General features: G+C 47.7%; 1 protein-coding gene across 1 annotated transcript in view; it reads left to right on the top strand.

Annotated features, from left to right (window-relative positions):
- Positions 1-1,036: 1,036 nt before the first annotated feature.
- LOC134089357 (regulator of G-protein signaling 3-like) overlaps positions 1,037-11,707 on the top strand; it is a 26,712-nt gene continuing 16,041 nt past the window's right edge. The window contains exons 1-5 of the mRNA XM_062543797.1: positions 1,037-1,242; positions 5,606-5,687; positions 6,012-6,117; positions 7,719-8,127; positions 10,815-10,863. Of these exons, the coding sequence (XP_062399781.1) occupies positions 1,189-1,242; positions 5,606-5,687; positions 6,012-6,117; positions 7,719-8,127; positions 10,815-10,863 (700 nt within the window). The 5' untranslated portion in view covers positions 1,037-1,188. The remainder of the gene's footprint in view (positions 1,243-5,605; positions 5,688-6,011; positions 6,118-7,718; positions 8,128-10,814; positions 10,864-11,707) is intronic.

Raw genomic sequence — 11,707 nt, forward strand, 5'->3', positions numbered from 1 at the left:
GGAGCAGAAGAGAGGGAGGAGTGGAGAGGAGAGGAGAGGGAGAGAGGACTCCATCCTGCACATATACACACTTAATATACATCACACTCAGGACTCCATCCTAGATATGAGATAATGACAGATATGAAAATATATTTGAAATAATGTGGATACATCCGAGTCCTTGTGCAATGGGTCAGTGTTTTACGAATAACTTGATTCAAGGACTTGTCTGCATCTCGTCACTACAATATGTAGTTGAGATTCTGATCCAGTGCGGTGTGTTATCAGGGAGATCAAGTGGTTGGGCTATACGTGGAGTTTATAGCTGCTGTGTGTGTGTGTGTGTGTGTGTGTGTGTGTGTGTGTGTGTGTGTGTGTGTGTGTGTGTGTGTGTGTGTGTGTGTGTGTGTGTGTGTGTGTGTGTGTGTGTGTGTGTGTGTGTGTGTGTGTGTGTGTGTGTGTGTGTGTGTGTGTGTGTGTGTGTGTGTGTGTGTGTGTGTGTGTGTGTGTGTGTGTGTGTGTGTGTGTGTGTGTGTGTGTGTGTTTGTTATCTTGTGCCTGTGCTTGTTTTTGTGTTTTTTTGCTTTTTACTTTTTTATTTGGCTTTTGTATTGCGTTGTTTGTTTGTGTGTGTGTGTGTGTGTGTGTAAGGGAGAGAGGGAGAGAGGGAGAGAGAGAGACAGTGGTGCTGTAGATTTGTTGTGTGTGTGTGTGTGTGTGTGTGTGTGTGTGTGTGTGTGTGTGTGTGTGTGTGTGAGCTCAGGAAGCGGAGCGGCTTATCGTGGGCCAGCACGAGGCTGCTGGTCGCCGGGGGGGGTTGGAAGGTGACTTCCTGCTATTCATCTGCCCGCCTAGTTCCCATGAGTGGGCATGTCCCCCCCCCACACACACACACACACACACACACACACTCTCTCATACTCCTACACCGCTGCACGGTACCTGAGCACTGCTCTATGGGAGAGGAACACGGAACATGCCATTCAGCGTTCCTTACATGTGAGGACACACAGAACACGGAACATGCCATTCAGCGTTCCTTACATGTGAGGACACACAGAACACGGAACATGCCATTCAGCGTTCCTTACATGTGAAGACGCACAGAACACGGAACATGCCATTCAGCGTTCCTTACATGTGAAGACACACAGAACACGGAACATGCCATTCAGCGTTCCTTCCATGTGAAGACGTGGGTGAAATATGCACACCATCCATGGACTATGCCACTTCTGCATCGAGCGCAATCTGCCTAAGGTTTGTGAGTGACCCCTCTGCTCTTCAGAGTGGACAGTAGCGTCAGGGAAACCACTGCAGTCATCCTCAGGGTCAGGATGAAGATGAGGATGGTGATGATGATGGTGTTGGTGGAGTTGGTGGCTTAAGATGTTTGTCTGGTGTGTTGTGGTGTGTGTGATGGTGTTGTGTGTGTGGCTTAAGATGTTTGTTTGGTTGGTGTGTTGTGGTGTGTGTGATGGTGGTGTTGGTGGCTTAAGATGTGTGTTTGGTGTGTTGTGGTGTGTGTGATGGTGGTGTGTGTGGCTTAAGATGTGTGTCTGGTGTGTTGTGGTGTGTGTGACTCTTTGGCATGCTTTGATTTGCTGCGGCGGTGTGTGAATCTGTAGTGCCTTCTGTGTATTTGAGAAGGAGATAAGTGTGTGTGTGCGGCTCACCACTTCTGCTGGAGGGGTAAGAGGGTAGGAGTGATACTGGAAATGAGTGTGTGTGTGTGTGTATGTGGGATAAAGGGGTACTGTAGGTAGGAGTGAGGTACTGGAAATTAGTGTGTGTGTGTGTGAGGGGGTAGGAGTGATACTGGAAATGTGTGTGTGTGTGTGTGTGTGTGTGTGTGGGATAAGGGGGGTAGGAGTGATACTGGAAGTGTGTGTGTGTGTGTGTGTGTGTGTGTGTGTGTGTGTGTGTGTGTGGGATAAGGGGGTAGGTAGGAGTGATAGTGGGCAGTGGAATGGAAGAGTTGGTTTAGCACAAGAGGCCCTCTGGGATTTCTGCCTGAAATATGTAGATGTGTTTAAAAGCAATGCTACAGCGCTGCACCCTTAAAAAGGGAAAAAGGGTCAAAGGAGTACAGGCAGGGGACTGTGTGTGTGTGTGTGTGTGTGTGTGTGTGTGTGTGTGTGTGTGTGTGTGTGTGTGTGTGTGTGTGTGTGTGTGTGTGTGTGTGTGTGTGTGTGTGTGTGTGTGTGTGTGTGTGTGTGTGTGTGTGTGTGTGTGTGTGTGTGTGTGTGTGTGTATGTGTGTGTGTGTGTGTGTGTGTGAGACTGACGACACATATGGTTCCTACAGAACTTGGAGAAGAGGGGCACTTTCCCCTGATGTTCTGGGTAATGAATTATTTCACTCGGAGTGTGTGTGTTTGCAGACCTTTAGCCAAACACAGTGAAGAGGAGTGATGTGTGAGAGTGTGTGTGTGTGGGGGGGGGGGGGCTGTCAGCAGGGCTCGCTTTGTTGTAGTGCAGTCACTTATGTTAGCTCAACATTTCTCTCTCTCACACTCACATTCTCTCTCTCTCTCTCTCTCTCTCTCACACACACACACACACACACACACACACACCTTTCTCTCAGTCACACACACACACACACACACACACACACACACTCTCACACACATACCTTTCTCTCAGTCACACACACACACACACACACACACACACACACACACTCACACTCACTCACTCTCTAGCTCTCTGACTCGTTGCCTGTCTGTGTGTTTGTGTTGGCTGGGGGATCTGAATTGACATTTTAACTTGTGCTGTCCAAATATTGTCTCTGGACGCTTGTTTGTCCTGCCGCCCGGCCGCGCTGCCCGCTGCGCCGCTCTCTCCTGCTCCGCCGTTTCCTCCTGTGCCAGCGAGCGCCGAGCACATCTCCCGGCAACCCTCACCCACGGGGGTGGGGGGGGGGGGGGGGGGGGGCACTCCATAGCCCAATATCCAGCCTGGCCCAGCGCTGCTGTGACATTTCAGCCCTCAGTGTGGGGGGGGGGCAGCTGGTTGTGGGGATACTGTGTCCCTTGACTACAGGTGTAGCAGTGGAGACATCATGCTGTGGGACTGCCCTGAGAGCTGGGGCTCTCTCACCAGACAGAGGGCAGTCTGGGGTGTTATGGAGCTACACCGAAAGAGTCTGAGGGGTATTATGGAGGGGTGTTAGCTTCGTCTAAAGAGTCTGAGGGGTATTATGGAGGGGTGTTAGCTTCACCTAAAGAGTCTGAGGGGTATTATGGAGGGGTTTTAGCTACACCTAAAGGGTCTGAGGGGTATTATGGAGGGGTGTTAGCTTCACCTAAAGAGTCTGAGGGGTATTATGGAGGGTGTTAGCTTCACCTAAAGACTCTGAGGGGTATTAGCTTCACCTAAAGACTCTGAGGGGTATTATGGAGGGTGTTATGGAGCTTCACCTAAAGACTCTGAGGGGTATGGAGGGGTGTTAGCTTCACCTAAAGACTCTGAGGGGTATTATGGAGGGTGTTAGCTTCACCTAAAGACTCTGAGGGGTATTAGCTTCACCTAAAGACTCTGAGGGGTATTATGGAGGGTGTTATGGAGCTTCACCTAAAGAGTCTGAGGGGTATGGAGGGGTGTTAGCTTCACCTAAAGACTCTGAGGGGTATTATGGAGGGGTGTTAGCTACACCTAAATAGTCTGAGGGGTATTATGGAGGTGTGTTAGCTTCACCTAAAGACTCTGAGGGGTGTTGTAGTGCTACACCTAAAGGGTTTGTTCAGGATGGAGGGGTGGCCCGGGCCCCGCGGGCATGAGTGAGTCATGTAGACTTTGCTCTGGCTCAGCTGAGCAAATGGCAGCAGCAGCAGCATGGCCCCTATGGCACCGAGCCGCAGCTCATCATTAATGGATTGTGGACTCGTGTTGTTCAAGGAGCGTCTCAAGGCTGGAGAATGGGGATCTGCCAGTGCTGCTGGAGTCACACACACACACGCGCACACACACACACACACACACACACACACACACACACACACACACACACACACACACACACACACACACACGCGGTTCCCACAGCGGAGCAGAGTGAGGCTGGCGGCAGGGAAGACAATGGCTCTGGCCCACACAATAGGCTGACCCAGTGCTGGCCCGAGAGGCTTCCTGAGGGTCTCACGAGCATGAGAACATGAGCAGCCAGTGGGGGAGCTCAGATGACGCTGGAAATGGCGTCTGAGTCCATCACATGATACAGTCAATGAATTCAATGAATGAATTAAGATTGTTTAGTGTCAAGGAATCATTTAAGAGCTTGATATTAGCTTCAATCAGTCATAGGAGCTGTTGTTTGGGTTCTACAGAGCTGGTGTTTGGGTTCTACAGGCATATGAGCGGGTGTTTGGGTTCTACAGTCATAAGAGCTGGTGTTTGGGTTCTACAGTCATAAGAGCTGGTGTTTGGGTTCTGTCATAAGAGCTGGTGTTTGGGTTCTACAGTCATAAGAGCTGGTGTTTGGATTCAAATGGTCATAAGAGCTGGTGTTTGGGTTCTACAGTCATAAGAGCTGGTGGTTGGGTTCTACAGTCATAAGAGCTGTTGTTTGGGTTCTACAGAGCTGGTGTTTGGGTTCTACAGGCATATGAGCGGGTGTTTGGGTTATATAGTCATAAGAGCTGGTGTTTGGGTTCTACAGTCATAAGAGTTGGTGTTTGGGTTCTATAGAGCTGGTGTTTGGGTTCTACAGTCATAAGAGCTGGTGTTTGGGTTTGAATAATCATTTTAGAGGAGCTGGTGTTTGGGTTGAAGTTAAGATAGCTCGGAGGTGGCTGATGAAAGGCAAGGCCCATGGGTGCTACTTATGAACGTGCGTATTGACTTTTAAAACTGAAGGGTGTTCCTAGCCTGACATAGCCGTACTCAAAATTCTATTCAGAATTTAAGTTTGGAAGCAAAACACAGGGAGGTGACTTGGGCTGGCTTGTCCAGGCTAGTATAGTAGGGTGTTCCAGCTGCAGAGTGAAAATTAGGGCTTCAACAGATGACCTAACATGTGGTAGGAGATTTGTCCAGGCTAGTAGGGTGGTCCAGCTTCAGAGTGGAAATTAGGGCTTCAACAGATGACCTTACATGTGGTGGGAGATTTGGGTTGGGAGGGTGAGTGGGCTCACTGAATGAAGCGTGTGTGTAAGAACCGTATCTGACACCATAGATCTTTCATTACTGACAAGATAGAGCAACATAATGCATCTCTATGGAGGCAAACTTCGAACAGTTCCTGTCTGCTTAAAGAGGCGTGTCGCAAAGACGTCATAGTGGGATATCGATCGGCAAGCAGTTCAGTTCAAATGTAACGTCACTTTCTAGGTCTGCTTAAAGGGGTATTTCGCCCCCTCCCCTTTGCAAAAACAGAACGCGGAAATGGGTTCAGGTTTAGGGGACTAAATGATAGTCCCTAGAGGATGTGTTCAGGTTTAGGGGACTAAATGATAGTCCCTAGAGACTGTGTTCAGGTTTAGGGGACTAAATGATAGTCCCTAGAGGATGTGTTCAGGTTTAGGGGACTAAATGATAGTCCCTAGAGACTGTGTTCAGGTTCAGGGGACTAATGTGCTCTGATTAGGAGTCTAATTGTCCTCCACGTGTCTGTCCCCAAGGTGACCGTCCACAGAGGAAAAGATGGCTACGGATTCACCATCTGCTCCGACTCTCCTGTGCGCGTACAGGCTGTGGACCCAGGTCAGTCATACGGCCATACCCTTTGTGTGTGTGTGTGTGTCTGTGTCTGTGTGTGTCTGTGTGTGTATGTCTGGGTGATGTGTGTGTGTGTGTGTGTGTGTGTGTGTGTGTGTATGTCTGGGTGATGTGTGTGTATTTGTCTTGGTGATGTGTGTGTGTGTGTGTGTGTGTGTCTGTGTGTGTGTGTGTGTGTGTTGAGGTGGTGTGTATGTCTGGGTGATGTGTGTGTGTGTGTGTGTGTGTGTGTCTTGGTGGTGTGTGTGTGTGTGTGTGTGTGTGTTGAGGTGGTGTGTTGACTCTGCTGCTACTTTGATCCCCACGCAGGAGGTCCCGCCCATCAGGCAGGTCTGCAGCAGATGGACACACTCCTGCAGCTCAACGGCCAGCCCGTAGAACACTGGAAATGTGTGGACCTCGCTCACGCCATCAGGTAACACACACACACACACACACACACACACGTTATAGCAGTGCTAATACATGTTATATAGTAGTCCTAATGCATGTTATAGTAGTCCTAATGCATGTTAGCTAGCAGTCCTAATACATGTTATAGCAGTGCTAATACATGTTATATAGTAGTCCTAATGCATATTATAAAGCAGTGCTAATACATGTTAGCTAGCCGTCCTAATACATGTTATAGCAGTGTTAATACATGTTAGCAGTCTTAGATAGCAGTGCTACTACATGTTAGCATTAGATAGCAGTCTTAATGCATTTTAGGTAATAGTCCTAATACATGTTATATAGCAGTGCTATGTTATATAGCAGTGCTAATACATGTTTGTTAGTAGTCCTAATACATGTTATATAGCAGTGCTAATACATGTTATATAGCAGTGCTAATACATGTTATATAGCAGTGTTAATACATCATGTTAGCTAGCAGTCCTAATACATGTTATATAGCAGTGCTAACAAATAGAGTAAAAAAGTTTGTGCACATCCCAGGTCAAGGTGCCGAACAAGGGTAAATCATAAAAAATTAAAAAAGGTTCGCACACTTGAAATCCTTCTTTTTAGTTTTATTTCTTTTCAGTTATATTTTCTTTTCTTTAGCACAGAATAGTAATGACGTTTCGACCGCGTGGTCTTCTTCAGATTCAGATATAGCAGTGCTAATACATATTAGCTAGCAGTCTTAATACATGTTATAGCAGTGCTAATACATGTTAGCTAACAGTCTTAGATAGCAGTGCTAATACATGTTAGCATTAGATAGCAGTCTTAATACATGTTAGGTAGCAGTGGTACATGTTAGCTAGTAGTCCTATTTCATGTTATAGCAGTCCTAATTCATATGATATAGAAGTGATGGCATAATGTAGATAACCGTGCTAATGCCCTTTGCATAATGCTGGCTCACTGAGATCATGTTGTCTTGAAGAGGATTTCTCTCTTTACTGGAAGGGAGCCTCTGTTGATCATGGCAATTTGGCACCACCATTTTCCACTTGGGAGATTGCTCCTTCCACGCTAGTTAGCGGTTGGCCCCTGGCGATAGCGGAGTTCCTGCTGGATAGCGTTGAGATGTGCGACGTAATGTGTGCGCCTCCTCAGAGAGGGGAGACTGGGCCATTAAGCTTTCACCCAAACCTGCTCAGCCGTACTACGACACATCAGAGGCTGTTAAGAGAGTAAACTGAACCTCTGCAAAGATGGGGCAAAGCTGGCAGACACCGCTCGGTTTGTGTAGCCCTGTGGGTTCAACTCTCAACAGTTCGCTCTGGTACACGGCTCTGTTTCTGTTGCCCTGTGGGTTCAACTCTCAACTGTTCGCTCTGGTACACGGCTCTGTTTGTGTTGCCCTGTGGGTTCAACTCTCAACTGTTCGGTGTGTGAACAGTAGCAAGGAGTAGGAAAGGCAATAATACTTAAACACAGACACCTGCAAAGTAGAAAACAGGACATCTAAAAGCTTTCTCTCTCTGTCTTTTCTTCCCCCCCCCTTCCCCTCCTCTTCTCTGTCTTTTCTCCCCCCCCCCTCCCCTCCCATCCCCCCCTCTTCTCTCTCTTTCCCACCCCCAGGAGTTGTCGTAGTGAGATCACGATGGTGGTGTGGCGTACGGGGCCCGTTATGAAGCCCTACTTCGAGGGCCTCATCCACCAGCCCTCCTACAAGACCCCTGCCTACGACACGCTCTCCCCCACGGCCAAGAGAGCGGACAAGACCCCCCCCCCTCTGCTGTCCAACCCCCTGGGCCAGCGGGGCAGCCGCAAGAAGAGGTCGGGGGGCATGGAGGGGTCAGGGGGCATGGAGGGGTCAGGGGGGTCGGGGGGGTCGGGGGGGTTCCTGGACGGAGCGTGGCCCTGGAGGGACAAGAGGGTGGAGGACAACGACTACAAGACCAGAACCACAACGCTGAAGGGAACACGCGTGACCTCATCAAACGGGGACAACTACATCATCCTCTCACCCGTCAACCCCGGCAACCAGGTAGGCCTGACTAACCTCTGAGCCTTCAACATGCAGAACAGCAGTCCTCTGATTTAAGCTTGAGGCTGAACCCAAGACGCTGCTAGCCAGATCCGTGGCAGTTAAACGGGCGGAACCCAAGGCGCTGCTAGCCAGATCCGTGGCAGTTAAAAGTGGACATGCTTGGGCTCAATCACTTGATTAATAGAATAAACAAGAATGAGAAAATAGAGTAAGCGATTACAAAAGCAAGAGAATCCTATTGGATAATATACTGGATAATATACTTATTCGCAAACTGATACAACCCATAAAAGTCTAAGAGTACAAGATCACCATCAGAGAGCACTGCGTCCTCCCTCTCCTCTGGTTCCTGATACGTCATGTGACTCGTCCTGTAGCTCTGGCTTGACCTCAGCTCATGTTCCGTACAGATCCTCGTTAGAACTTGGGAGGGTTCTGTTCCAGACCATTTCAGCTCTTTAGCCGTACAGCATCTCTTCAGCTGCGGAGGTTTTAATGAAGCCTTTTCACATGCTTAGAAGAACCTTTAAGGAGTTCTATAGCAGAGCAGGGGGTCACTAGCCTCAATAGCCGCTCTCTTTTGAGGCTACGGCTGGGCTTAAGTGCAGGGTGCTTCTTGCTGGGGGTGTAGATCTCAAAATGTGTGTGTGTGTGTGTGTGTGTGTGTGTGTGTGTGTGTGTGTGTGTGTGTGTGTGCAGCTGGGTTTCGGGGGGTGGTGGTGGGCTGTTCCTGGCTGAGGCCCTTGGCAGGAGGCATTCTCTGGCAGCATGTGGTGCCAAGTGACTTTATTAGAGATGTTCTCTGCTTAATGCCCTGCTCAGGGGCAATGGTGACGGACTTAATGCCCTGTTCGGGGGTAGTGGAGACTAGCTTAATGCCCTGCTCTGGGGGCACTGGTGACCTTCATGCATATTAAGGGAGCCGTGTGTCAGGCCCAGCTGGGGCAGGTAGGCAGCCCTGGGTTCCCGTGTAGGAAGAGCTGTGTCAGTTCTGTTCCACGGCATGTCCCTCCCCCCCTCAGGAGTGTCAGTTCTGTTCCACAGCATGAGTGTCAGTTCTGTTCCACAACATGCCCCTCCCTCCCTCAGGAGTGTCAGTTCTGTTCCACAGCATGTCCCTCCATCCCTCAGGAGTGTCAGTTCTGTCCCACAGCATGCCCCTCCCCCCCTCAGGAGTGTCAGTTCTGTTCCACCGCATGCCCCTCCCCCCCTCAGGAGTGTCAGTTCTGTTCCACAGCATGTCCCTCCCTCCCTCAGGAGTGTCAGTTCTGTTCCACAGCAGGTCCCTCCCTCCCTCAGGAGTGTCAGTTCTGTTCCACAGCATGAGTGTCAGTTCTGTCCCACAGCATGCCCCTCCCCCCCTCAGGAGTGTCAGTTCTGTTCCACCGCATGCCCCTCCCCCCCTCAGGAGACACGTCATGTGTTGTCAGCTAGCTTCAGTCCTTGCCCCCGCATACCTATGAATACATACAGAGACATGGCTGGGGGGGGGGGTTGTTGTTGTTGTCAGTTTGAATGTATGGATCTAAATGAGAACGGAATGTACTAGCAAAGGTCATAGGGCGCTATGCTCTAGAATCTTGGTTACTATTTCTAAATGGGTGGTTGCTATGGCCAAAGGCCAGTGGTTAGTTCTAAATGGATGGTTGCTATGGCTAAAGGCCAGTGGTAAGTTCCATCTCTTCTGCTGTCAAGGGAACATATCCCAGGATTCTGATGAACCTTAGCTTTGAAACATCACTAGTTTACTTCGCCTACTGCCATGCAGATCCACCTCCGTCATATGCTACAATGTTGTTCTGTTCTGAACATCACTAGTTTACTTAGTCTACCGCCATGCAGATCCACCTCCATCATATGCTACAATGTTGTTCTGTTCTGAACTAGTTTACTTAACCTACTGCCATGCAGATCCACCTCCATCATATGCTACAATGTTGTTCTGTTCTGAACATCACTAGTTTACTTAGTCTACCGCCATGCAGATCCACCTCCATCATATGCTACAATGTTGTTCTGTTCTGAACTAGTTTACTTAACCTACTGCCATGCAGATCCACCTCCATCATATGCTACAATGTTGTTCTGTTCTGAACATCACTAGTTTACTCCGCCTATTGCCATGCAGATCCACCTCCGTCATATGCTACAATGTTGCTACAATGTTGTTATGTTCTGAACACCACTAGTTTACAGCTCATGACATGCAACATGACAGTTCTTTTAAACTTCACCAGAAGTTCTACAAATTAATACACAAGTGTGATGCGACCAAAAGAGTGGAGCTACTTCATAGATGCACATAGCATACGATTATGACCTGCTCTAAAGAACGCAGAACTTCATAGGTGCACATAGCATGCGATTACTACCTGCTCTAAAGAACGCAGAACAATGGGACATTCGACCAAGCAGTGGGATAAACATGTAGACTATAATGTATATTTGAGAGATTTGTTATGTGTATATTTAATAAAATGCAGTTCATGATATTATTTATGACATGTTCAGTGTGTTCTCTGATCACCTCCTCCAGTGTTGGCAGCTCAATGCTAATGTAGAATGTGTACAATGTTATTGAGATAATTAGGACCAAATGTGTCAAATATTTGGTGTGTGTGTGTGTGTGTGTGTGTGTGTGTTGGGGGGGCTCATTCATATATGTTATCTCTGTTTTCCTGCAGATGTTGCAGCCGGTGTACTCTGACAACAATGGCACTATCGGAACGCTGGGTGAGTCCGTCTATATCATAGACATACAGTATATATATCTATGGTCTATATGAGTCCGTCTATATCATAGACATACAGTATATATATCTATGGTCTATATGAGTCCGTCTATATCATAGACATACAGTATACTGTATATATCTATGGTCTATATGAGTCCGTCTATATCATAGACATACAGTATATATATCTATGGGCTATATGAGTCCGTCTATATCATAGACATACAGTATATATATCTATGGGCTATATGAGTCCGTCTATATCATAGACATACAGTATATATATCTATGGGCTATATGAGTCCGTCTATATCATAGACATACAGTATATATATCTATGGGCTATATGAGTCCGTCTATATCATAGACATACAGTATATATATCTATGGGCTATATGAGTCCGTCTATATCATAGACATACAGTATATATATCTATGGGCTATATGAGTCCGTCTATATCATAGACATACAGTATATATATCTATGGGCTATATGAGTCCGTCTATATCATAGACATATATATGTATCTATGGTCTATATGAGTCCGTCTATATCATAGACATATATTATATATCTATGGTCTATATGGAGTCAAGGTCATCAGCTGCATGTCCACTGCCAATATTCCCGACAATCAATTATTGATCACTCTCAACTCACTGCTCAATCAATTCCTATTGATCACCCTCAACTCACTGCTCAATCAATTCCTATTGATCACTCTCAACTCACTGCTCACATGAGTCTCTTGTCTGAGCAGATCTGGAGCATTTTGGGAAATCATCTGCAGCTTTGATTCTGTTTGCGTAAAGGTCATTAACGTCGGCATCATGTGTTTCAC

The sequence above is a fragment of the Sardina pilchardus genome, chromosome 8 (assembly GCF_963854185.1).
Source record: "Sardina pilchardus chromosome 8, fSarPil1.1, whole genome shotgun sequence".
Taxonomy (NCBI): domain Eukaryota; kingdom Metazoa; phylum Chordata; class Actinopteri; order Clupeiformes; family Clupeidae; genus Sardina; species Sardina pilchardus.